This window comes from Pholis gunnellus (genome assembly GCF_910591455.1).
Source record: "Pholis gunnellus genome assembly, chromosome: 1".
NCBI classification, from domain to species: domain Eukaryota; kingdom Metazoa; phylum Chordata; class Actinopteri; order Perciformes; family Pholidae; genus Pholis; species Pholis gunnellus.
This window is the reverse complement of record NC_136528.1, coordinates 26,339,397-26,367,340: the sequence shown is the minus strand read 5'-3', so window position 1 is coordinate 26,367,340 and position 27,944 is coordinate 26,339,397. Positions and strand designations below refer to the sequence as shown.

At 41.7% G+C, this 27,944-nt stretch overlaps 1 protein-coding gene across 1 annotated transcript; it reads left to right on the top strand.

Annotated features, from left to right (window-relative positions):
• Nucleotides 1–289: 289 nt before the first annotated feature.
• pla2r1 (phospholipase A2 receptor 1) lies at nucleotides 290–27,944 on the top strand (the record flags this gene model as incomplete). Its single annotated transcript, XM_079156901.1, has 30 exons — nucleotides 290–434; nucleotides 1,832–2,212; nucleotides 2,350–2,523; nucleotides 3,192–3,356; nucleotides 3,607–3,720; nucleotides 4,651–4,800; nucleotides 5,118–5,312; nucleotides 6,308–6,471; nucleotides 6,723–6,833; nucleotides 8,396–8,508; nucleotides 8,599–8,768; nucleotides 8,877–9,085; nucleotides 9,621–9,766; nucleotides 10,516–10,600; nucleotides 10,706–10,841; nucleotides 10,939–10,974; nucleotides 11,073–11,233; nucleotides 12,353–12,414; nucleotides 12,989–13,092; nucleotides 13,184–13,320; nucleotides 14,895–15,012; nucleotides 15,183–15,322; nucleotides 15,446–15,587; nucleotides 17,335–17,570; nucleotides 19,667–19,841; nucleotides 20,017–20,151; nucleotides 20,566–20,688; nucleotides 20,775–20,951; nucleotides 25,973–26,008; nucleotides 26,875–27,944. The coding sequence occupies 30 exons, from the start codon at nucleotides 290–292 to the stop codon at nucleotides 27,090–27,092; spliced, it is 4,458 nt and encodes a 1,485-aa protein (XP_079013027.1). The 3' UTR covers nucleotides 27,093–27,944.

The following is a 27,944-nucleotide window of genomic DNA, read 5'->3' as shown; positions in this document are numbered from 1 at the left end:
ATTGGTATAGTTTATAGATTTTTGGAGGCCTTTCGTTTAGTCTAAATAAATAAAGTTGTCCGGGTGAAAACAGTCATGAAACAGCGGCAGGAATGCAGCTTCCAGACCGGAGAGCAGCAGCTGCTCCTCCGTCAGACGTGACGTCGCTGGTCCCCCGCTGAAAAAACTTCACTCGGCGCAAAGTTTTCTGAGAGAAAAAAACCACCAGCGAGCCCAAAAATACTCTCTCTGACCAGGAGCCTCGGAATGTGCGGACATTTGCACTTCAGCACCGCATCCCGCCGTCGACATGTCCATCCAGTTGTTTCGTTTCATCGACTCCGTGGCTGTTCTGGCGACTATTTGTGCAGCAGTGTTGCTGGCGAAGAGCTGCCTGTGTGTCAGCGAGGAGGACGATGAGGTCCTGGAGAAAAAACAGCTCACGGAGTTCTACAGTAAGTTGAATCATCTGGCTGCAGCTGCTGCTCGGTGGTCTTTTATTTGAGATGTTAACGACCTCCTGCAAAATAAGCCCACGGTACACGTTCTTGTCCTGGGCATTTATCACGGTAGATAATTATATAACTGTAGCCTAGTCCCCAAGTTGGCCTCTGAACCAGAGTTTGAGCCCCACTGCTGCAGCTTGGCTCACATTACAACAGTGATCTTTTTATTATATGTAAAAAAAAAAATCCCGGACTTCTCAGGAGCCAAATGTGCAAGTTAATTTTGATGAAGAGAAACATGTGCTGTCCATGTTTTTTTGTCCCAAAGTTGAAATAACTATTGACAGTAAACAATATATAACCTCTCAAAGTAGAATCTGAACAGGGAAACATGCAGATGGTTAACATGTAGACCTGTTTGCAATAGGGCTGAAATGATTGGTTGACTTGATGATCAGTGTCAGTCTTGAAATTCTATGAAGGAATAACATCAAACATTCACTGATTCCAGCTTCTCATAATCAATGATATGCTGATTTTCTGTTTTTACATCGTGGCATGTTGAATTAGAGTCAAGGCAGACAGAATACTAATCTGCAACATCGTTACAGGACAATCTTAAATCGAGTACTCTTGGACTGTTGGTTGTACACGACATGCAATTTGAATGTCACCTTGTTTTGAGATATTGTGAGAACACGTCTGGTATTTAGAAAACATTTCATTGATTAATCAAATAATCAAAAGATGATTTAAAAATTTGAATAATTGATTCTTGCAATCCTGGTTTTCAAATTGTATCTTACCATTATCATGATACTGGTTTTGTCCAGATCAGTTTCAAGTTGTGTGTCTTTAATAGTATGATGGTATAGTCCATTCTTGTAGAAACACAGAGGATGGAGAACATACACTGTTGTTTTTTTCTTCAGTATGTGATAGTGACATGAGGGGAGAGATAATTCCTCCAGCTGCTTTCATTACTACCATGTGTATATATTCAGTATACATCCTCGTGTTTTGTTAGAGTATCCAGTTACACAGAGACCTTTATTCATGTTGGAAGAAAACATGAAAGGTTCCCTCAGGCCTTCATTTAGCTTGAATATTGTTCTGTTTTGGCAGAGAAACTTCTTTAATAAAAGTGAAATGTTAAAGCTGAAGGTACAAGTATTCTCACTTTACTCTCTGACTTTCTGTAAGATCTTTCTGCATCCTACTGCGTGGTTATGCCATCATAAAGCATACTAATCTATTCTTTTCTGCTCTCACTAAATCCATCCTCCTCTCTCGTGTGTTACACATTCACATCAATTCCTGACTTCCTCCCCCCATGTCTCTCGCCCCTCTCCTCTTCGCACCTCCTCCTCTCCTCTCCCCCTTGTCTCTCGTCCATCTCTCTTCAGAAAAGGGCCTGTTCATCCTGGAGAGCGAGCCGCTGAAGCGCTGCATCACGGTGGACCGCTCTAACATGGTGCTGGAGGACTGCGAGCGGCCCACGCGCCGCATGCTGTGGAAGTGGGTTTCCCGGTATCGCCTCTTCAACTTGGGCACCAGCACGTGCCTGGGCCTCAACATCTCCGACACGACGCAGCCTCTCGGCACGTTCGAGTGTGACACGGCCCTCCCCGTGCTGTGGTGGCGCTGCAGTGGAAACATACTGCACGGGGCGTCCCAGTGGAAGGTGGCCGTGGCCGGACGTTTGGTGGTGGTGAAGAAAAACTCCGGCCATGAGTGGAAAAGGTACGGCACACCCAGAGAGGGGCCGTGCTCATATCCATATGAAGGTAAATGCCAGAAACATCCTGCATGTCTTCTGACTTCTGATCAAACATTCCACACACAAGACGTCTTAGTGACTCTCTGACATGTCTGCATTGGGTGTCTGTTGCGTAAAATCATACTAGGCTTGTTCTATTTGCAGGTATACACACTTTGTTTGGAAATGCACATGGCATGCCCTGCGCTTTGCCCTTTAAATACAACAACAAATGGTACTCTGAGTGCACGACTGAGGGGCGCGAGGACCACCTTCAGTGGTGTGCTACCACCACTCGTTACGATGAGTTCGAGAGATGGGGCTTCTGTCCGGTACAAGGTAAAGAAGAGTGCAACAGAGTAAGAAATGAACCTGAGTAGATACACTACATGGCCGGAAGTATGTGGACACCTCTTGTTTCGACCCCATCCAACACCTTTGGGATGAATGGGAACGCCAGACATCATCGCCCAAAGTCAGTGCACAACTACAGTCCTCCAGAGTGGCGACTCCTATAGCAACATGTTAATGGTTGTGAAGGGAAATGTTCAAGGATCACATGAAGGCGTAATGATTGGGTGTCCACTTACTTTTTGCCATACAGTGCATAAATACAAAATAAATCAGTGTCACTGAAATTTGTTTAATTGAAACTCATAGCAAACCATACTTTTCATATTTTAATAGCACACCATTTACTGTTACCACAAGGTCACAAAATTAAAACACATCTACTCATTAGGGTCGATATCAGCTCAAATTCTTTATACTTTATAATTTTATCTGACTCAAACAATAAATACAAACCCAATATAATGTAAAAATGTCAGTGACATTTTGTTGCCTTCTCTATTTTATCATTGGCAGTCCATTCTTGCTCTTTGCTAACATTAACTCATGATGCCTAAACTCCTACCCACACCTGGAGACTATCTGCACACTGTCTCATTTCACCTCTCTCCTTCTCAGCATCCTGCTGCCTTTTTAGTTTGTGGCTTTATTCGTAGATTCCAGTTGTGACCGTTTCTGGGAGTCAAACCAGGAGCTGCGTGCGTGCTACCAGTTCAACCTGTACACCATCCTGACCTGGAGTCAGGCGCTGTCAACCTGCCAGGCCCAAGGGGGAAATCTGCTCAGCATCACCAGCCTGGCAGAGCACAGGTATATCAGAGGTAGGCATCTGGTAAAAAAACACATGCAGGGACCAAAAAGCTGTTGAATGAAACATCCACCAAGTACTGTATTACATCCACAAACGCTACACTACAACTACACGACATACAGTTTATATCACCCTCTGTCCTGATTACTTTAAAATCCCTTACTGACGTGTGAGACCGGCCGATAGTTAACCCATCATTTATTTGTATGGAAATCAGATAATATTTGTTCTTCAATTCGTACAACGTCATCTTGTGATAGATCGACTTGCAAGTGTCGGAGCGATGGTGTGGATCGGGCTGAACCACCTGAAGGATGGACGGGGGTGGCAGTGGTCTGATGGAGCACCTCTATCACTGGTCAATTTCACCACAGGTACTGATGATAGTCCGTGAGAGGGCGATGTCCGTTTCATGTTATTTTTTTTACATGAATAGTGAATTGACTGCGTAATACTTAACATTTGTTTTTGTCAAGAGATAATCGTGTAGAGCTTATGCAATTCTGTGCACTCCATGCACTACAAAAAAGTTGTTTTTGAGTTTAACGAACAGCGTGGAAACAGATTGTAAAATGTGTGCATGGCATGAATAAATGAATGAGCCAGAGAAACTACATCAGCTCCTTCTCTGACGTGTGGCATTGGAGAACTTAGAGTGTTGATTGACATAAACCCTGGCAACTGATTAACTATTAAATCCATAAAAACGTCTCCTTGAAGATGGCTTAGTCCATTAGCGCTGTGTGATTAACAGTAGCTTCTTATTAGCAGTCGATAATACATAGCACAGTTATTGCACATACAGTACAATGGATTGTGCTCGACTGGCACTTCAGTACACCTTATGTAACGTAATAGGACATATATCTCAATCACCTTAATATACTATTTATTTAGTGTACTGGCATTCGTATTTGTGAAGCAAAACATTTTGTCTGTTGTAGTTTTAACATTCAAAAGAGGTTTTCTTTTTAAAATTACATTTAAATATAAAAGATTATTCTATACAAGTTTCATATTTACTCAATAATGGAAAATACAAGGATCATCAACATCATAAACTTGATCAATTTAACCCTATATAATATAAAAAATATTTATTCTCACATAAAACAATAAATATGTATCTATTTGATGTAATAACAATGCTTTATAGTAATTTCTACTTTTTGTCGGGAAGGGTTGGCACTTCAATACTTTTCTACACATACAGCATCTGAGTTTAATAACATGACAGGAAGTAAAGATGAAGAAGAAAACACATGGTTTTCAAAATAAAACTTCCATCACTGTGTTCCCATCAGCTCTGCCTGCCAGCCCGCTGCAGGACAACAGACAGTGTGGAGTGTACAACTCAGCCTATGAGGGTCACTGGCAGAGTATGTCCTGTGAGTCAGCTCTGCCTTACATCTGTAAGAAGACACCTAATGACACCCGGAGAGCAGAGCCGCTAGGTGAGAGCATACGCTAACACATTGCAATAAAATCTGACATGCAGACTGCTTCCCTGTATCTTCAGAGGTGTTCCTACCTACTAACAGCGATGACTGATGAAACAAAGTGCAAAATGTACAAGAAGCTTTTTTAAGCTCTTGTAGCTTTTGGCCTCAACTGCTGCACTGCACCTGGGGAGTTAACTTCTGACCTCTCTCTCTCTCTATTGCACTGTTGGTGGCCAGACCAAAACAATGTCTGCTGTGAATTTGTTTTCTTTTGTTAGTCTGTCCTGTAGTGATTTCTCCTCCTCTCCCGATTCTTCTTCCTCCTACAGCGAACTGGCAGTATATCCACACAGAGTGTGCTGACGGCTGGTGGCCTCATAATGGTGTCTGCTATCGGCTGCTGTCAGAGACGGAGGCAGGAAGCTGGGAGGAGTCTTCCCGGGCCTGTGGCTCTCAGGGGGCAAATCTCACCAGCCTCCACTCCCTGTCTGAGGTGGAGATGCTGCTCAAGCTCCTGACTAACTGTAAGAAGCGTCACGCTAAAGAGATATACGAAGTTCTGTGTGATATAGACCAGGGGTGGCCAACCAGTCAGAGACCAAGAGCCACATTTTTTACTGTGTTACCGCAAAGAGCCACATCATACACATGGGCACACATGAACATCACCCTATCCCTTCCTCACACACACACATATCTTTGCTCAGCCAGATTTATTGTAAATGTCACACACCAACATGATAATGACAGAAATTGACTCCTAAGACCACAGGCCAGTCATTTTCAACAATGAACATTGTGTGCACTGTCTCACACAGACAAACTCTCAGTTCAACCAAGTCCACAAACAAAAATATAATAATTTACAATAGTGTTTTTCTTTTACTATGCATGTTACTTAGTGGGACTTCTGGCATTCCTTGCCTTGAACAATCCTCTTCAAATCTGGCTTGTATTCCGTTGTTGCCACTCGAAGCAATTCATTCACATGGGTGTCAGTCAGAACAGATCGATGCTTTGATTTCACGTGTTTCAGGGTAGAAAACACAGACTCGCAGACGTATGTTGACCCAAACATTGACAGTATCTTAAGCGCAGCCCGTTTGACATTGGGGTATTTTTTCATTGGCACACTTTTCCAGAACTCAATGGTCCCTTCCCTTAAAGCAGGTTTGAGTTGGTCCTCCTCACAAAGATCGATCATCTCCAACTCAGCCGCATCCTCATCTGTGACTATCGGGGCTTTCAAACAGTCCGTCTCGGCGTTAAATGGGTCGACGAGGAACGTAATCTGTGGCCGCACATGCGCGTTTGACGAAAATACCGTATTTAACTCAAGCGAAGCGAACACGAACATTAAAAAAACACAAATACAAACTTCGATATGAACGTAAGAGCCGCATGAAACCGGGCAAAGAGCCGCATGCGGCTCGGGAGCCGCGGGTTGGCCACCCCTGATATAGACAGATAAGAGGATGCTAAATACTGTTTTGTGTGCGCGTGCCCTTGTGTTTCGTAGTGTCTGGGGAGAGTATGGAGGTGTGGATCGGTCTCTGGAAACCGGCATCGTCACCGACCGTTAAGTGGTCCGATGGCTCACCAGTAACTCTCACCCTCTGGCACCAGTATCACCCTCCTCACAACCTGACGGATGCAACACTCTGCGTCAAAGCTGACAGGAAGGTGGGAGGTGATTCTTTCATGTAAAAATTCTCCTTTTTTTTGCGTCCAACAATTTAAAAACCCAAAGATATTGAATTCACTATAATGACGACAAGCAAAAGCAACGTATCTCTCGTTTGACTTTGATCAAAATAGTTGCAGATTAATAAATGAATCTTCTGATATTGTCAGCTCTAATTCCTTTTTTAAATGTGTGTATACATTTATTGGGTACTGTCTTGTGAGAGTCATAGTGTTGATCTCTTTCACAGGAAGGTAACTGGCTTTTAGCGTCATGTGATGAGCGACTGCCGGCTGTGTGTAGAAGAGAAAGCCAGCAACCCGCTCATCAGCCTGGAGCCTGGGATGAAGATTGTCCTGAGGTACGAACATGAGCACACATGTGCATACATCCAGGCACAACAAGGAAACCCTGGTTTTAATAGTAACTCAACTTTTCCCCTAACCACGCAGTAGAAGCAGGTCAATAACAACACATTTCATGATTACGTAACACTTAATCTTCTTAATTTACCGCTGATAAGAATTAACCCATTGTGGTTTCAGGTTGTTCCAGTAATTGTATTTGGATATGCTGATGTCAGTTCATGTCAAGTTCATGTCAAGTCCAGTGAAAAATGGATCTCGCATAAGAAAATCTGATTTGTTGACTTGGTAAATCGACATCTTAACAGTTTTACCACATTCTGCTCAATAATATAGAAAGTTGTCCACTTTCGACCGAAACTGAAGTGACTTATTTTTAACGAGTCACAATAGCCCCACACAGATCAGGACTTGCACCAGGCGGAGACGCAGTTCAACTGCTGAGCGAGCTGCCCCCTCACAGGCACAATGAGCTGATTCACTCCACTGCTGACGTATTGTCTGGCATTCATGTTGCTCCTTGACTCTGTTTACAAGAATATCAGACTCCTGAGTCATCGGGCTACTTCATGCCCTGGAACACAAGGCCAAAAATGGCCCTGAAGGCCCAATATCAGTGGACATGCTCGAGCAGTCTCTGGTGATTCGGCCTTTAGCAACAAGACCACGTATTCCACTTGAGTCTCTTCATTGTCTGTGTTGTAAATGTTTACCATCGTGTCGTTTTGTTGTTAAAAATACTTCCAGACACTTTGGTTTGAAAGAAAGCTTTGAGTTTTGTCTTCATGTAAATGTTTGTGTAGGTCTCTGGACCCCAAGTATAGGGAGGATGGGGGGGGGGGCGTAGATGGGATATATAGGGCTGAAGGGGGGGGGCAAATTGATACCACTTGTCAAAACACCCCCACCACACAACTAACACACAGACGAGTATACACACACAGTCGTGCATATAATTGCACACATATACGCAAATGCGTAGAATAACCTTCGCTCCAGCTTAGGAATGTGCAGCTTTAAAAGATTTCAGTAGAAGTGCCAATAACAATACCTGAGTTTTGGTAGTGATGCCAAAAGGAAACTTTTCAGGCCTTGAGAAAATCGGGCTATGTTACTTTAAGCATGTTAGCATGATCATGTTAACTTTTAGCTCAAAGTACCGCTGTACCTAACTGCAGCCTCACAGAGGTGCTAGTGTGGCTGCATTCATCTTGTTACTACAAACATGTTTTAGATTTAACATCTAAAACATTCTCTAATATATTAAATGTAAGCAGCCATAGAAGAACTTTGCCTGAATAAAAACTGCCATTTATTCAAAAACACATTTTGATCAGGACCAAAAAAAGTGTTAACAAGTTTGTATTTTTCCTTAAATGCTCATCTCTTTTTCCTCATTCTCATCATATGTGCGTTTTGATTATATTGCAGGTCGTCAGTAAAGGCACTATATTTGATGATGTCGTTGTCTTTTGCAATATATAAAAAAGCTGCAGCTTGAAAAAGAACATGATGACATGGTGTGTGATAAGTTGATTTTGTTTTGTTGATGTTGCAGGGCTGGAAGCGACATGGCCACTCCTGCTACACTGTGACAAGCCATGAACAGAGCTATGAAGATGCACTGATGGGATATTACTGCACTGCTCCTCTCCTTACTGTGGAAAACAGGTGCTGTAGTCAGCTCATGGTTGGCTGTGTTTTATTTGTGGCAACACTGGAGCCTCTCTCCTCATCCTCTGGTCTTCCTCACGCTGGCAGGTTTGAGCAGGCGTTCGTCAGCAGTTTGCTGAGTGAGAGAGGGACCAACAGCAGCAGGTATTACTGGATTGGCCTCATGGACCTGGAGAAGAGAGGAGAGTACAGCTGGCTTCTTCACAACAGCTCCTCGCTGCCTCTTACCTTCACAAACTGGAACAAACACCAGCCAGGTGAATTGCAAAATGTTTCTTTACGAATTATAAACAAGTTTACTGTGTTTTGGTTTGATGCCACACTCTTTCCTCGTTTTCAACGGCTTCATCTTTTCCTTTCCTTAGTCAGTGCTGGTGGCTGTGTTGCCATGTCAGGCGGCTCTGCGTTGGGTCACTGGGAAGTGAAAGACTGCAAGTCGCACAAGGCCTTGTCAGTGTGCAAGCAGAGCATCAGTGGCTACCACGATGTCCAGTTGCCAGAGCGCCACATTGATGCGTCCGCCCCCTGTCCTCCAGGGTGGGAATCACACTCTGGGATGCTCTACTGTTTTAAGGTGGGATCATACTCCTCTTTTCTCTGCCCCGACTCGTGTTCCTGATTCACCTTCTCTCTTTACCTCCTCTGTTTTGTACAACCAGCAGTCCAAAAGATATTCAATGTACTACCATTAAAGACTTAACAGAAAATCTTCACATTAGAGAAGCTAGCTTTTTTGGCAATTTCTTTTTGTCGATCGACCGCCCAGTTAATCAATTTATTATTTCAGTTCTATGGACAGGACTCAAGGCGGGTTTGTGAGTTGACAGTACTAACTTAACAAATAACTTTCTCAAAAATAATCTTTTGAATTGAGAAAAGATTTTAAAGGAAATTAAAATGATGAGGTTCACCCAAAATGCATTTATTGCTGGCTAATCATTTTTTCTGTTCCTTGTTTGCCCCATGTATACACATTGATGTATATTGAATTTTACATTTCTTTTATATTATTCTCATTTCAGACAGCGATTTTGAAATGATTGGAGAAAAAAACCCTGAATATATTTGAATGTATACAAATACAAACTAACTAAGTGTTGCTCTTCTAGGTGTTCCACAATGAGAAAGTCCTGATGATGCGTTCCTGGGTGGAAGCAGACTTCTTCTGCCAGGCCCTCGGCGCTCAGCTGGCCAGTTTCTACCACTATGAGGAGCAGGTGTTTGTTAAGCAGCTCCTCAGTACCATGTTTGAAGGGTTGGTACAGCCCTCTGGGCCTCGTCAGTGCAGGAATGTTATGGGAAATGATAATGCATCAGGTTCATTTTATGTGCATAGTGGTTAAAGGATTTATTCACTGGCTTTTGTAGATTAAATGTGGATTGGGATTGTTTTAGACGCCTCCAGTGATAAAACACAATGAGTCATGAAACCAAGTAAAGCATTTTAGAATATCAATGTGCTGCAATAATTTGATAATTTTGTAGAATCAAATAAGTAATTTAGGTTTGGGTTGTTTGATAATACATGTTTTTTTCTAAACCAATGTTAAAAGGTGCTTTACACACAACAAACAATAAAATAACAGATTAAGAAGTCCTAAGGTCCTAGAATTAAACCCTGGGGCACTCCACATTTTCTTCTGGTTATTCCACCTATGCAAATATTACCTAGAATTTCCAGCAACATTGAACAGTGATAACAGATTTTGCTTACTTTGCCCACTTAGACTGAGTGTCATGACATAATCCAGATCACAATGATAAAATGAAATATTGCTGAAACAAACAATCTCACATCAATGGCCTATTTTGTGGTCCAAGTCTAAAACTAAATACAATACAATATATTCTAAACAGTTTTTTTTACTCTTATTTCTTACACAATGTGCTGGTGAAGTACATGAGAGATCAATGTCAAATCTCAAATGTTAAAATGTAAAAAAGACACCTGCTGAGATAGACTTGTGTTGCATTGTCTTTTTTTGTTCTGCTGCTCTTTTTCAGAACAGAGGGCCGCTGGTTCTGGGTGGGTTTAAATAAGAGAGACCCTGAACATCCCGGAGCCTGGGAGTGGTCTGATGGTTCTCCTGTAAGTACATGGAGAGCTTCACAAAGTGTCCAAAGGCCATTTTGTAACACAAAGAAACATTCAGCGGGTGTAACCATTCTGGGTTCGTCTCGTGTGTTGGTGCAGGTGGTGACGTCCTTCATAGAGGATAAGAACGAGGAGGATGACAGGAGGGACTGTGCTGTGTACAGTGACCTGACCAACGCTCTCATGCCGCAGCCCTGTGACACCAAACACGAGTGGATCTGCAAGCTGTCCAGAGGTAATCGCCCTCACCCCACTAATATCCACACAGACATACTGCTCATACACACACACTCAGTGCTGCATTACTTACCAGACTTTGATTTATGTTGCAGGTGACCAACTGAAAAAACCCTACTGGTACACCGAGCGTAAGTATTTTCATTTACTTCGTTGCTTCTGGCAAACACAAGCTTTAGAGACATTGATAGACATGATTAATATTGTTGTCCGCCTGGCTCCCCCACAGAGAGTGAGCCCTGGGTTTTTTACCGCGGAGCTGAGTACCTGCTGGCGAAGCAGCCCTTTGACTGGGACGCTGTCTCTCTGGCCTGTCAGATGATGGGAGCCTACCTGCTGTCCATTCACTCCAGAGAGGAGCTGCACTTTGTCAAGGATCGTTTTCAGAGGGTTTGTTGTTGCCGCTGCTCATGAACCTATATTAAATAAAATGTCAATGTCCTCGGACGGAGATATATTTGTAAGATAGCATCTATTTCATAATCACTATTATCAAGTGGTATCATACAGCACTGGTATTCATTTCTCCATCCGCATTTCATTACGAACATGAGAGTGAATTATCAAGAACAATACGGCATTTGGCAGAATCAGAATGATATAATTGCGATAACCAAACCTCATTAAAATTGCAATATCTCTTTCATATCCTCATGTCTTTGTAAAACATGCACCATGGTAAAATGTAATTTATTCATTTAAATAACAAAAATAATAGAGCTTATTCAAAGGGAAATATAACAATTTTAGCTCATTTTAAAATAGAGAAATATCTACTTAATTGCACAAAATAATATCTACAACCAATTTGCTCCAAATTAACAGTATTATCTCTGTGCAAGTACAGCATTTTTCTTATTATAATATCCTTTCCACCTCTTCCCCTATCACTCCAACATTTACTTATTCCCTTTGCAAATACTTCCGCTATCTAATAGCGAGGACCAAAATGATGCCAGGGGCTTTTTTCAGTGAGCAGGAGCACAATGTCACACAGTAGTACACAGCCAAAGCAATGTACTTAATCAGAGAGGCTCTTCTCCATTGAATGGCCCAATAGGCCTCTCTCCCAACAGTTCACACACACAAATTAAAAAAACAAACAAGTGCATGAACAAGTGTGAACGCAATTGACACACTCATACAAACTCAAGTGTTTACAGACGCACATCGCCAAGTTAAAACGTACCTCATATGCGGATGCTTTCATGCTCGAGTGCCGCCACACACAGGCAGTAAGAAAAAGGCTGTGTTTTTTTTGACAGCAGCCTTTTGGGCGGCACTATAGAAAGTGTCTTGTGATGTTAAGGCTTGTGAGGGGATAAAGGGAACAAAACTTGGCGATGAAAGAGACGAAGCACGGGCCAAGGGGGCAGCCTGAATGGACGTTCACGTCAGAGAGGGTCTGAAAAAGCAGCTCTTCTGGCCGAGCGAGGACTGGATTGCAAAGGAGGGTAAAAGTGAAGTAAGCTCTTTTTCATCTCTGTTCTTGTCACTGTGTCTCCTCAGTTCTCCATGGGCCCATCAGACTGGTGGATTGGCCTGTCCATTGAGCCTGGAGAGGAGGCCAGGTGTGTGTGTTTTGGAGTTTGTTAAACATTTCCCGTTGCTGCCACTGATTCTATTAGAGCAGTCGACACTTTGTTCAACAGCTCGAGTAAAGAAATGTTGGTGTAGTTACAACCCAGGGGCCCAAATCACAAAAGCAGTTTGCGATCACTGCTTGCGGACCTATTGCCAGTGGCAGCCACTCCCAAATTGGCTTTGGAATCCTCATGCGCAGTTCAGCTCATGCGTGTTTTGATCAGTGAAAACTGGCAAAATGAGCAAGATGAAATAACCTCATGTATCGTAGCTTGCATGTTGCACATTTGGTCTCAAGGGGAAGGCGACATAAAGCCAACTGAAGTGCAAATCGGTTATACAAACTATAATATGGAAGGTAAAATGGGCATGCAGGTGTTACCTAATGAAAAAGGAGTATAACTAAACAGGACTCCAAGCTCAAGATTTTTTAAAAACAAAACAAAACTTGATAAAGCCTTGGTTGAGTTTCTAGCCAAACAAAGCACAATAGAGGCTTGAGTTGAGTTCATTAAAACCAATACATCCGTTCATTAAACGTATTTGTGTGTTTGTTTGCAGGTGGAGCGACAAGACGGAGGTAGAATTTCAGAACTGGGCAGAGAGGACTGCCAGTCGTGGCCCAAGGAGCAACGGCTTGTGTGTCACCATGTCCTCTTCAACAGGTAAACACGTGCACATTCAGAAAAACACTCTCTGATGCACGTCTGCTCGCACCGTACTAGAATGTGTGGAGGTTTCCCCGGTACGTTGCAGGGAAGTGGTCGGCGAGTAAGTGCAGCGATCTCCACGGCTATGTATGCAAGAGAAGGACTGTGTCTGTGGTGGAGACTCCCAGGGAGCCGCACTACATCGGAGGATGTCCGGCGAAATGGCTGTACTTTGGACACAAGGTTCAGACACACACACACAATCACACAAACACACACACACACACAAATTCAAGCAGCAGGGTGGAGCAGCGACAACCATCATAGATGTGTGTGAATTAAAGTCAGTTGAGGCAAAGACACTTCAAAGATACTTATCTCTTATAGAACCTTAACTCAATGCATATTAGTCACATATTAGTAAAAGTGGTCAAATTAGACCTTAATATCTAGTCGAAAAAATCAAATAACTTCAGTACATAACACTATTCAGGCAGTATATCAACATTTAATTAAAGGTTAATAACTCATTGTAATGTAGTTTTAAGGAGATATAAGCATTTGTTAGTGTATTGGGAACAAGTATCATAAATGGAGGCTGTTGTGTAGACAGATGAATGACAAGATAGTAAAGCTCAGTAGTATTAAATATATATTCATAATTGTTTACATATACAGTTTACAGCCACATGATATATTTATTTAGCATATATAATGCTGCATATGAGGGATTATAGTAAAGTGTTATGTTAAATGATTATTCGCTGATATTGTTATGTGCAAACTGCAAAAAAAAGTGTCTCGTTATATCCTGTTCTCTTCCACAACTCAGTTCACTTCCCCAAATTCCCAGCTGCCTCTGGGTTAAAAGCAGGATGTTTATGTTTACTTTCACTGTTCCTTGAGAGAGTTATGTTGACAATTTCAGAATCACCCCCCGCTGGTGATGCTCAGGCTGAGTCAACCTCCATAAAGAGCAAAACCAGCTGATCTTCTATGATCTTGACTAGTATTAGATCTCAAAATGTAGTTTTCTTTAAATTAAGGACTAGATTGTTCAAGTAAAAAAACAATATTGGATGATAAAAGAAACATTTTGAAGAAAATAATTTCCCTTGGGGACATGTGAAATCTTCTCAATGTAAAAAATAATTTTCCACCAAAACAATATCTGAGAAAGATAGTAAAACACATGATAGTAACCAGACATTCTTTACTGTTTGGTACCAGATGAGACCCAGTGACCTGGAATAGATGCAGTCATTGTTCTGCATATTAAACAGAACGGAAAGCCTTATAGCAACGTCTGTCCTTTTGTCTCCTCAAGCTCAAAATATGGAACAAAGAGAAATAGATTTTTTGAGGTTGCAGATTGCCACCAACTTAAACTTAAACTGTGTGCCAAGCGTGTCAGAGAACTACGGTGGCCTATAGACCACTATAAATGCACACTGTTCCTTTAAACCAATAGGCCACAAAAGCAACCCTTCCTACCTCCTTTTAAATATATCTGCACACATACCTTTTCGAGGTTAACGTTATTGGAACAGTGGAAGAAGTTAATGCTTTGAGTAATGTTACATCATTTCCCTCAAATTTAATCATACGAAACAGAGCTCTTGTCGATGCAAAAAGCTGCCAAACATGAAATCGCATCCCTCTCCGTCTATGAAACAAGACTACGTGCTTGGATTTTATTATTTTTTTTACCGACTTCTTCATACAAGCATCCTGGTGGTGATGGGGGAATTATGATTTGCATTTCGCAATGTGATATTCATGTTTAGTGTGGGATGTGTGTGTGTATGTGTTTGCAGTGTCTCCTGCTTCACCTCCCTGACAGCCCAAAGGAGGGAAAGAGTTGGAAAGATGCCCAGTCCATCTGCTCCTCCTTCGCTGGCTCGCTGGTTGCCGTGGAGGACGAGATTGAACAAGGTAGAGACAAAGTCCGACGAATGGTTAATTTCATTATACAAACACCATCAGACAATGGATTTGGTAGGCATGTCAGAAAGGCCACACAGTGTGCTATTTATATATATAATTTAATTAATTAATCATATATTTTTCTCAATTTTCCTATTCTCACGCCATCATTCCCGCAGCCTACATCACTATGTTGCTCCAGGGAAGCTCTGTAGGTGTGTGGATTGGTCTGCGGGATGAGGACACCATGAGATGGACCAATGGGAAATCCGTCAGCTACACCAACTGGTCTCCAATTGGACCAAAGAGCTATCTCACTGTAAGCTCCTGTGAATACTTTAGGTTGATCTACACTGCTACAATTTGTTGCAACCAATTATTGGTGGAAGTGTCTGAAAATGAAAAGGTCTGAGTGTATTAATATGTGCTTTATGAACCCCAGGAGGATGAGTGGCTCAGTCGATTTGCCGATGAGCCGTTGTGTACTGTTCTGTCCAACAACCACAACTTCCACTTGACAGGAAAGTGGTACGATGAGAAGTGCAGCGAGACTGGGTATGGCTTTGTTTGTCAAAAACCTCAAGGTAAGATTCCCTCAGTTTCTTTATCTTTGATTTTATTCTGTCACTGCCTGTCTTTTATTGCACGTCTGTCTTTGTCTTTTGCTGTCAGCTCACATTCTCTATTTCTCCCATAACCTATTCTCTCTGCAAGTCAAAGAAACCTTCACCATCAGTGCTGACAGGTGTTTCCTGACAGCCACATACTGTGTTACTGGCCCACAAATGACAGAAAGGTTAACAGAGCTGAAAATACTATGCTACAGAAATAGGATTAAACACATGAATAAAATTGAAAACACAATGATATATGAAGGCACATTAAAGAGTAACTTAAAGCAGCTCTATAGGGAATTCAGATCAAATCTATGATTGCCTCCACACGACTCTCAACATGACGAAGGCTAAGCGGGCGGCTAGCAGCTAACGGTACTAACAGCGCAGACGGTGCTGACAGAGCTAAGAGTGGGGGAAGGGACCGTACAATGGGTGCTTTTTTTTGCGATGACGGCGTGTGTTGGTACGCTGTTATCAGCTGTTCCCGCCATATGAGCAGACTGCAGAATGGCGGCGTTTAGCTAGCCAGCAGACCGGCCATGTAAACAAAGCACAGAGAAGCTCGGATAACGACACACTCAGACAGAAAGCAACTCCATTACACCGCTCTATCGTTACATAGCAAATAGATGTTTGTCAATTAATACTCTTAATGTCATACATTGAGCCTATAGAACTGTTGAGTGTGGTGTAACAGGTGCAAAAAAGCACAATCAACCACAGCGATATTATGTCACATATATGGATGTAATTTTGAATCTTTGTCATTTTAATTTCAACGCATTTCATGGTTGGTTCTACATCATGTGAATTCTGATGTTGCTTACTGTGTTCAAAGGAAAACTATATGGTATATTGCATCCTGGTGTGTTTCCCATGTGGCCATGTGATTCTATTGTATGGACGTAGCAGTTAACCAGATTGGCTATCCCAGGCAGCTGCTTTACTTTTGGTCAGACTCGTGTTTGCAATGAGTCTCGTAAATATTATGTTTATTTGGTCGGCTGAAGTAAGGAGGCTTGAGCAGCTTGTCCTGATATCCTTGTTTTCCCGTATCCCGTAAGTTATCATGACCCATAGAGTCACAATGACCACATTTATGGGGAATATGCCAGATTGAAATGTATTTAACTTTAATGAAACTCTAAACACATAATGACACCAGGGATGGTGGCAAGTCACATTTCTATGGGCACACCAGGCCCTCCTTCATGTAACCGTACATTGTTTTTATGATAATTGATAGTTTTTGTTAAATGAATATATTGACATTTTCAGAAATGCACTTATTCGTTTTCTTGCGAAAAGTGAAATAAGAAGATTGATGCTCACTTTCATATCTTTCAGTAACAATTAGGCTAAGTCCAGGAAATGGGGCTTTAGCATAAAGACTGGAAACAGTTAGCCTGACAGCACCCATAAAACAAACACATTTTATCTTCTTGTTTAATCTGTACTGAAACCAAAGTATAAAAATGACAAGTTACATGCAGAACTATTTATTGGGAGTCCGGTTGTCTCTGCTCGTTGCTTGGTAACCTCACAATAATGACGGGACTCAAGGAAATTGTCAAACTACTCCTTTAATTGATGTTTGAGTGGCAGCTAATCAGTCATCCGTTGATCGCATGTGTGCCAAACCTTAACACTTTGAAATAATCATTCTACCCTTCTTCCAACACTCCTGTCTTTTGTTCTTTTTTTCTTGTTACAGATATATCCAAACCCCCCACCCACTCCTATCACCACCCTCTCCCTGACAATATTGAGTACAGGAGCCGCAGCTACAAGGTTGTGTCCGGCAACATGAGCTGGTACGGGGCGATGCATATGTGCATAGAGAATGATTCTGACCTAGTGAGCATTACAGATGCATACCACCAGGCTTTCCTTACTGTCCTTGTCAATAGATTGGCAGTCCCCCACTGGATTGGACTATATAGTCAAGACGTATGTATCCTCTCATGCAATATGTACTGTACCGTCTACTGTTTTTGTGTCGGAGAGATGGTAGTGTGTGTGTTTGTCTGCTTTTCTATAGTTTGCCGTTTTGGGAAATACGCTTAGTCACTTTTTTAGCAGTAATTAAGTGAGAAGATTGATGGTATGGTATTCTCATGTCTCTATGGTAAATATAAGGCTACAGCCAGCAGCCGGTTAGCTAGCTTAGCATAAAGAGAGGAAACGGGGGGGAAACAACTAGTCTGGCTAACTTATAAACATGTTATTCCTTGGTTGGTTTTTTATCCTTACAAAAAACTAAAATGTAAAAAAACCACATCAGCTTTCTAGTTAAGTCACACGGTCATGGTGACGACAAGACTCCTGTTTTCTAACTAGTTGTCTCCTGCTGACAGTCTTTATGCTAAGCTAAGCCAACCATTTACTGGCTAAACATGAGAGAGGTATAGAGTGCTCCAAGAATGAGTCCTAAAACTTAACATTTTTGCACTTCCGGTTCCCTCACCAGAGTCAAAGTCAATGTTTTGTTCTACATTATAAATGCGTCAGTAAATATTCTTCTTGTGAATTTTGTCGCTTTTATGTATTCAAAAAATGCGGTTGCTAACAAGTGGCTAAATGTGACTATATAATGCCATCACGCCGACTAGTCCGCCTTCACAGCCTCACTGGGGTATAGTTTGTTCGTTTTTACCTCTGGCGAATACATTCATGCTTCAAAGTGATCAAAGTGGTGTTCATTTCCCATGTAAATATCATAAACTTGTGTTTGCCACAGAGTTTATTTTCTGGAATAATCCGTTGGGAAAATCCCATTGATTTTTTTTGTAGAGGGAACCAGTGCAACTTCCGACGTTCCAAACTTTCCTGCAGCATTGTATTCTCATCTAACTCTCGCCAGGAAAGCAACTAAGAGTATTTCCCAGAACTATTGCTTTTCATATTTCTTAATAAGCATGAATTGCAGAGAATACACATCTGCATGCATGAGATGAATTTTAGAAATACTTTCAATGTGCTTTTAAAAAAATATATATATTTTCACCAAAAGCATAGTTTGTGCATGTCCACGTGTCATCATCATCCTAAAACTGGCAGTCAGTTTCCTATCCCACACCATCATGTAGACTCAAGTAAAGCTGGCAAATCATAACTTTTCATTGAGTATCTAGGTTTTTGACCTACTTTGCTGTGTGCTGTACCATGATGCACCACATGACCAGACTTAATTGCCTGCTCTAAAATGGAAAAATCTAAAGCTAATCCTTTTTTTTTTATAGATACACACAGAAAGCCTATAGTAAAAGCCAAATAGCTTGGAACAACATTTAAATATTGTAAAATATGTTGCCCACAGTTGTGAAAGGAAAGTAAAACAAAAGGTCCTCCGATTCTTTAAATTATATTGTTTTAAAGAGACGTCTGCCGATGGCTAGTTACAGTTGTCTCACATGCCTCTAGGGTTTTTCTCCTGACCTTTTTTGCCCACGTAGAGGTAGTCCATCCACAGGCATGAGCTTTCCCAGCAGACAGTCAGAGCCTTAACATTTGGATTCAAGTATCACTGAGCCCCCGTGGAATGTCTTAGTCATGTAGAGAAATGAACACAGGAAGGGAGGGAGCCGATTCTCTTTCTACCTCTGTTTTATTTTTTTCTTCTTGCCTGATCTTTCTATCTAATGAACCAATCATTTTGTTCTTTTAACTTTTATCGCACTCATTATTGTATGAACCATCCCTGTCCAATACCAACAAATACCTCTAGTATTTTTGTCATAGTTTAGTATTATGACCGCTGCGAATCATGTTATTATTCTTTAAGATTATTTCAATTTGAGTTTTACTTTTTGTGATGCTTCTAGATTAGAAGAACAAACCCAGGATAGTATTTCAGTAAGCACGGACATAAACTAAAAACTGCAATTATACAAATAAAAAAACTGATTTTAGCATAAGTACAAAATGTTAAATACAAAAAAAGTACAACACAGTCAGAGGCCCGTGTGAATTAGGTCTTGATAATCCTGGCAGAGCGCCACTGCAAGTGCAACTTCTTCACTGACACTCTGGTGACTTCCTTACAGAGTGGCATCAATTATCAGTGGTCAGATGGCAGTGACACGGTGTACACACACTGGGAAGCGGCCGATGACGACTTTGTGACAGGAGAGTGTGTGTACATGGACGAGAGCGGAGGCTGGCGGAGAGCTGACTGTGAAACTCTGCTACCAGGAGCCCTGTGTCATGTTCCCCCACCAAGTCAGTGCTACTTCACTGAATAATAGGAGTGCTCACTCGACACTGCACCTCTTCAGCTGCTGAGTTTCTGTCACTCATAATGTGTGAAAGCGTCTTCTGCCTTTGTCCCTCACTCTCTCTCTCTCTCTCTCTCTCTCTCTCTCTCGCTCTCTCTCTCTCTCCCTCTCTCTCACAGGCAATAAACCATTCATCTCATACGAGGTGGCGTGTCCCTCCACATGGGTGAAATTCAGGCATGGTTGTTACGACTTTGAGCCTGTGGTGCAGAAACTTACATTTGAAGAGTCGAGAGAGCACTGCAGGCAGAAAGGTAGAAATATTCATAAGATGTGATTTAGGTTGTTTATTGCAAAGTAATTTATGCATTGTTTTTGAAAATTGAAATATAAATCACCGTAATCTGCAGGATGGAATACATACTCCCCCTACAGGACAGCTGGAGGAGCTGCTCTGAGAAGCCCTAGCTACTTAGAAAACTGTGGTTGAGTTCTTAATTAGAAATGCCACTTAGAGGAAATAGATACAAACAGTAAAAGTATGCTTAAGGCTACATACTTTATGCTAATGGTGTTTTCAATTTCTAGTGTGTTATTATACTTGATACCTGCCCACTATAATTGTTTTTAAAGGAATAGTTGGACATGTATTCGTTGTCTTGCAGAGAGTTTACATGCTTTAAGATGGACAGTAGTTGTGAGTTTGTTGTGCTGCTGTCTCTTCCTAGTCAACACCTCAGATGTCCTGACCATTGAGAGTGAGACAGAGAATCGTTTTGTTCTGGAGCAGCTGTGGTCGTCGGGGTTCCTTCACCACGCCGTGTGGTTGGGGATGTACTTCAACACTGACAGTAAGAATCTATCCCTCTCTGGTACCCATCACATGATCACGATGCCCTGCGATCCCATTTCATTAACTTGTGGACTTTGCTTTTAGCTGATTCTCTGGCCTGGGTGGATGGTTCACCTATGGACTACATCAACTGGCCCAACAAAGCCCCAGACTCCAAGCAGCTGACTGCAGATGCCTGTGTGACTACCAGGGTGATTGACGGTGTGTGGCACCTGTCGCAGTGCACCGAGCGTCTCGGCTTCGTCTGCAAAACCACCTCGGGTAAGTTGAAGTGGGGGCCTTCTGAGCGAATATTGGGTCCCCTGTATTGAACTCAAACAACATATTGGAATATTTGCTGCTGTAGGTCCCCAAATTACATGGTGATACTTAAATGTGCACAACTCGTTTCTGCTGCCACAAAGTGAACAATAAATCTGTGACAATAAAATTGTCTTTGCTCACAACCAGAGATGGGCAGTATTTCTATTACTTGTAATTGAAATATGTATTTCAATTACTTTTGAGTATTTTGTAATTTGTATTTGATAGGGCCGATTAAAAATCTAACGTAATTTGTAACAAAATACTTTAGAGTGGAGTAATTTTGTATTCAAAATACTCAAAATACTTTCTCCACGAATCAAAAAACAGTTCACGAGTTCAGTCTTCAGATCTTCAAGTTCAACGGATTGTCTGTCAAGTAAAATATTGTATCTGAGTGTGACAGATGTCAACAAGCTTGATGTATAATTTATGTCTGGGTCTGGCTACATAGCCTATTGTATATACATGGTGATGGTTATAATATCAAGCTAGCGATCGATGCTAACATGCTAGCGATCGATGCTAATATGCTAATGACGCTAGCATGCTGTCTAGGCTAGTGCATAGCCAGTGTTTAGCAAGTTAACTTATCAGTCGAGTAGCTAGCTATTTAAGCAAAGCAACTTCACGTGGAGAATCTCCAGAAACTGAGCAGAGTGGATCTGCTTCTGTGTTGAAAGCATAATGATATGAAATGTTCTTATTGTAGAACATATGATGTGTCTTTTTCCTGCTCGCTCGCGAGTAGTTTTTCTTTTTGACAGTAAGTGGGCGGACCCAGTCTCCCTTGTATCTCTACATATAATTGGTTACAAACCTCGTCTTTGGATAAACCGGATATCACTCTGACTTTTCAGATTTTCAGATTGCACTACAGGTCAGGGGCAAATAATGTACATTTTACTGCACGGGTACTTTTTCTTTCTGCACATAAAGTACATTTTGCTGATAATAACATACTTGACTAAGGTTTCGATTGCAGGTATTTTAATCATAGTGGATTATTGTTTCATCAGTATGTTATTAGTATGTTTACTGCAGTGAGGATCTGAATACTTTTTCATCCACTAATTACTTGTTAGTGATTTAAGTTGGGTAAACAGTTAATATACAAATAGCGGTCCCTAATCTCGGCTCCAGATCCTTGAGCGGGTCCAAATTGTTGCTCATATTATATCTCTTAACTTCTGTAAACACAACAGTATGATTAAATATGATCATCATGTTTTAATCAATTAAGATCAAAAAGTGTCTTTGAGCTGTTTGTCACAAGAGGTTTGACTATCAAACACACATTGTCTGTAATAGAATGATGGAGTGAATTTAAACCAATCTGAGCAACTTGACTTTAACACATGTTGTAATTAATAACGCTATTAAATTGAATTGAAAACCACCTCTATCAGACCTAGCATCTGCGTCAGAGTGATATCCGGTTTATCCAAAGACGAGGATTTTAACCAATTATATGTAGATACAAGTGAGACTGGGTCCGCCCACTTACTGTCAAAAAGAAAAACTACTCGCGAGCGAGCAGGAAAAAGACTCACGAGCAAGCAGATTAAAGTTTCGCGAGCGAGCAGGTTTAAACTTCGCGAGCAGGTTTAAACTTCGCGAGCGACTTTTGCTCGCGCGAGACGGACTTTTGCTCGCGGAGTGATATAAAAGTGCTCGTCAAAGTAAAATACGCTCGCGGCTGTTTGATTTTCGCGCGCGCACGGATCTCATTCGCACTCTCGGATTTTGACAGTGATTTGCCTTCATATGCGGCGTGTGGTGTTCAATGTATGGCTCGAGAAGGTCTTGTAAATAAATGATTCCGTGTCGGCAGAATCGATAGCACTCGTACAGGAAGTCATCATGATGTGATAACGGATCTTGGCGATCTCGAAGAACTCTCTCCCAAGTCAAAATGAAATAAATAAGTGAACAACAATGTGACTACATCCTGTATGGGTCACATTCTTCCCCATATATACATTTCCCCAGATATTAGTTTACATCAACGCAAATATGAATACAAAGCACATCACATGTATTTTACAGCATCCAAAATATGCTTTGCAGGTCAGATCAGAGTTGAATCACTGAATCCATGGAAATATTATAATGCATGTTTGATTCCTATATTTAAAAATGTTTGAAAATTATCATCCCACAAATATGAGTTGCTCTCAAGTGCACCTTTAAAATTTTAAAGTGATATTCAGAGATTAATTTAGGGTTGTAATTGTTTTAGCCTGAACACATTGGTCAATTGTTATTGGGGTGGATATGTATAGATATGTTAATTTATTATAATCTTCTAATAAATGAAGTATATGTACGTATGTATATGTACGTATGTATATGTATGTAATATATGGGTGAAGGGGTCAGTTTGTGTTTTCTTCAGGATTTAGTTTGGTTCATTTAAAATGATCAAGATTAAATAACATTTACAATGCACCACCAGTAAACAACATTTTCCTTTATAATGTATCAAATCTGGAGTCGGTTGTTTTAAAACAGTTATGTGAATAGCTCTGAAATGTAATAGTGTAGTTAGTTATGTTAGCAGGTTGTAATTAAGTTATTTTTAAACCTTTGTTCTAATTCTAACTGATGTAAAAAGAATGACTGAAAATACAGGTGGATGGACCATAATAAAACCAACAATAACAACTTAAAGTTAAAAGGAATTGTATTCACAATGTAATACAGTTCAACATAACATGTAACAATATGTTAGAAAATGAACAAGTATTCAGCATTGTACATTCAGCATTATAGATGAGCATTCTACACTTTACATGTGTTTTAAAATAGTTTACACGTGTATAGTAAAGTATGCTCATCTATTTTAATGTTGAAATGTTTACATTATTGTAAATTATGCTGTGAAATGCCGAGCCGACAAGCTCCGCTCCGCTGACCTTTTATAGCGTCGTGGTGGTGTCGTTTCCATGACATTTACTGAGGCACTCATGTGTTAATTTAAGCACAGCAAATGTGTAAACCATTCGCGTCAAGTCAAGGCTCCGCTCCGCCGTCAACTGCCGACAAGCTCGGCTCCGCTCCGCCCCGCCGTCAACTGCCGACAGGCTCCGCCCCGCTCCTCTCCGCCGTCAACTGCCGACAGGCTCCGCCCCGCTCCGCTCCGCTCCGCCCCGCTCCGCCGTCAACTGCCGACAGGCTCCGTCCCGCTCCGCTCCGCCGTCAACTGCCGACAAGCTCCGCTCCGCCCCGCTCCGCCGTCAACTGCCAGGCTCCGCTCCGCTCCTGCAGTCAACTGCCGACAAGCTCCGCCCCGCCCCGTCCCGCTCCGCCCCGCCCTGCCCCGCTTCGGCCCGCCTTCAAGTGCAGACAGACTCGACGGGCTCCGCTCCGCCGTCTAGGGCCGACAGGCACGCGAAAAGCCGCCAAGCTCCGCCGAGCCACAAGCTCCGCCAGCACAGGCTGCACCGAGCAGACAACCTCCGCCAATGCCAACAAACTCCGCCGAATCCGACAAACTCCTCCGATGCCGACAGTCTCCTCCGATGCCGACAGGCTCCGCCAATGCCGACAAGCTCCACCGAGCCGACAGTTTCAGGAGACTGTCGGATCGGCGGTGCTGCTCCGCCGAGGCTAACGCTCGGCGGAACCTGTCGGATCGGCAGAGCCGCTCCGCCGAGCCTGTCGCTCGGCGGAGCCTGTCGGACGTTCGGCGGATACTGTCGGATCGGTGGTGCCGCTCCGCCGAGCCTGACTCGGCGGAACCTGTCGGAGTGGTGGAGCTGCTCCGCCGAGCGACAGGCTCGGCGGAGCCATGAAGGCAAGGCTCCGGCGTTGGGGCTCAAGGCTCCGCCGTCAAGGATCTGGCTTCGCCGTCTACACGCCATGAAGGCAAGGCTCCAGCGTCAAGGCACAAGGCTTCGCCGTCAAGGCTCAGAGCTCCGCTCCGCCGTCGAGTCAAGGCTCCGCTCCGCCGTCGAGTCAAGGCTCAAGGCTCCGCTCCGCTCGCTATACCGCCGTGGTGTTGACGTTTCCATGACATTTACTGACGTATGCGCGTCCGTTGTCATGCACCCGATAGCAACAGAGACTCTGTTTTTATTTAAAAATCTAGAATCATAGAAATGCTCATCAAAGCACTGAACTTCAAGCACTCTAATAAGAAAGAGTAAATTCTAGAATCATAGAAATGCTCATCAAAGCACTGAACTTCAAGCACTCTAATAAGAAAGAGTAACTTCTCCTCCTGGGGTAGAACATGATTTATCTGACCAAATAAGTGCTTCCCATGATACTGTGTTTTTAGTGGCAGCAGATGCAGTCCTGTATGTCTGTCCATTTACAGTCAGTGAATGTGTAACATAAATGATGCTAATTGTGAAATCTTTGTGCATGGATGACTTAAGTCCCTCGAGTATAAGATCAGCTTTCTTTAAAGAACCAATGTTCATAGGGTAGGCATTGCCGACATTGTATTTTGTATTACAGTATATATCTGTATAGGAAGAGGGAGATTGGGAGCTTGTATGTCATATGTGATGAATATTTTCTTGTTGATACAACGCCAAAGTTTATGGGCTGTTAAGTCCCATTAATAAAAATATATATATACATAATCAATCAAGTTGTTGTCTTGTCATAGCTTTGCTTAGTTACACTGACATTCCGTGACTGTTCTTCCTTTTTGTGGGGTTCACCAGAGCTTTGTGTACATTATAGCCCAAACCTGAATGCTCTGCTATACCAAATTGTGAGAAAACAGAAAATCCATAAAAAAGTATTTCCTATATTTTAAATTCAATATACATGTATTTTGTTACATTTTCTGGCACCAGGATTTTGTATTTTGTATTTTGTTGTAATACATTTATTTGGGGGTATTTTGTATTTTGTATCAAAATACATTTTGATGTATTTTTGCCCATCTCTGCTCACAACACGTGTGACCCAAGATGACACGTGATGAGTGGTATTGAACTCTGCTGTATGTTCTTTTGCAGATGTAATTACTGAGGTGGAAGTGGAACCTCTAAATGGTAAAGTGCACTTTCATCTGAATGATTTACACTTTGGATGGGTGGCATGAGCATTTTGATACAATGTGAATAATATACAGTGGTGGAATGTAACTATACACTGAACAAAAATATACACGCTTTTGCTTTTGCTCCCATATTTCACGAGTTGAAATAAAACATGTAAACGTTTTTTCTATGCATTCAAAATGCTTATTTCTCTTTCTCTCTTGATTAAACAGTATGATTATTACACAGGTGTGTCTTGGGCTGGTCTCAATAAAAGGCCATCTAAATGTGCAATGTATCTTGAAGAAATACATTTGTCAGGCCCTCCAGTCTGCACTATGGATTCCACATGAATCGGGCTACAGATATGCATTTTTTTGGTCACACAGGATTCACCTGAGAAGAGAACCCCCCTCCCTCAAAACCTGCAACATCTGTGGCATTGTGTTGGTGATAAAACTGCACATTTCAGAGTGGCCTTTCATTGTGACCAGACAAAAATTCTAACAATATTTATTTATATTTGAACAATATTTAAGAGTAATACACATTTTTTGTGCAAAGAAAAACTCTTAAATCTGTTATTTCAACTCGTGAAAAATGGGAGCGAAAACAAAAGTGTTGCATTATATTTTTTACAGTAGTAAATACATCTTTATACTTTGTACTACTACAAATATTTGTACTCTACTACATTTGAACTTGAGTGTAGGACTTTTGCTTGTAGTGGAGTGTTTTCAAAGTGGGGTATTACTACTTGCACTTAGGATTTGAATACCTCTTAAACCACTGCAAATACATCTGTATTAAAATGTATAGAATTCAAACATTACAACAAAAATATGCCCACATAAAAGCTACCGTGTTGTGCATTTCAGGTTTACATCACGGCGTCATCCCCGCTGCGGTGCTGGTGGCCGTGCTGATCTTTGCCCTGGTGGCAGGAGCGATGTGGTTTGTGTACAAGAGGAACGCGTCACGTTTTCGTGGACTTCCTACGCTTGGCGGTGCTTATTACAGACAAACCAGCTCACAGGCTACGGAGTCGGATGGAAATGTGCTGATCACACACCTGGAGGCTCACTCGGGAGAATAGCACTCAAGTGAGTCCTTTTACGGTCTCCATCGTTCTCCCGTTATCTGTCTGCCTCGTGCCATTTCACCATCAGGTATAAACGCCACATGACACTGTAAAGCTGTGACTCCTCAGGACAGTGGTGAGATGATGACGGCAGACATTTCCCCTTTTTGTAATTTGAGAATGTGCATCGAAGGATCCCAGTTTCTCTCAACAGTTTTAATGCGTTCAAAACATCTAAATGAGACAAACAATTGTGAAGATATTTGTTGTGTTGACACTGACGAGCCCACATTGGTATATTCTTGACTAACAAAGTTCACATAAATGAGATTGTTGAAGAAGGGATGCTAGGGATTTTTAAATGTGTTAAAAGAGGTACTAAACACTTGATGCCTGTTGTTCTCTCGCAGTGTGAGTATTTAATCAATTATAGTTGGAAAACGGTATTTAGGAAAAAGTATTTGGATAATAAAGAGAGATTTTATTCAACTATGAGATTCAAACAGGTGAAAGAAAGTCTTGATCCACTTCAGGGTTCAAAAGTAACTTTCATTGTCATAAGAGGCAGATTGGTGACAAAATAGAGATTACTGTAACATTTGTGACGTTATTTTGTACATTTCATTCAGAATTTTCAGGAGCGTGGGGCAGCATTGTTTTCAGTATTACTTTTGTGTTTTTATTTTATTTTTTTAACTACAGCTGTATATTGACAAAAGAGTTGTTTGTTCTAAACTAACAGAAAATGTGTAAGGCATAACTGATGATCAAATTCATTCACTTGTTCACTTTTATCTGCTAATGCAAAGCAAATTACAAGATGTATTTTTGCACAATTTTCTTTGTGTTTTAATAAATTGCGGTCAA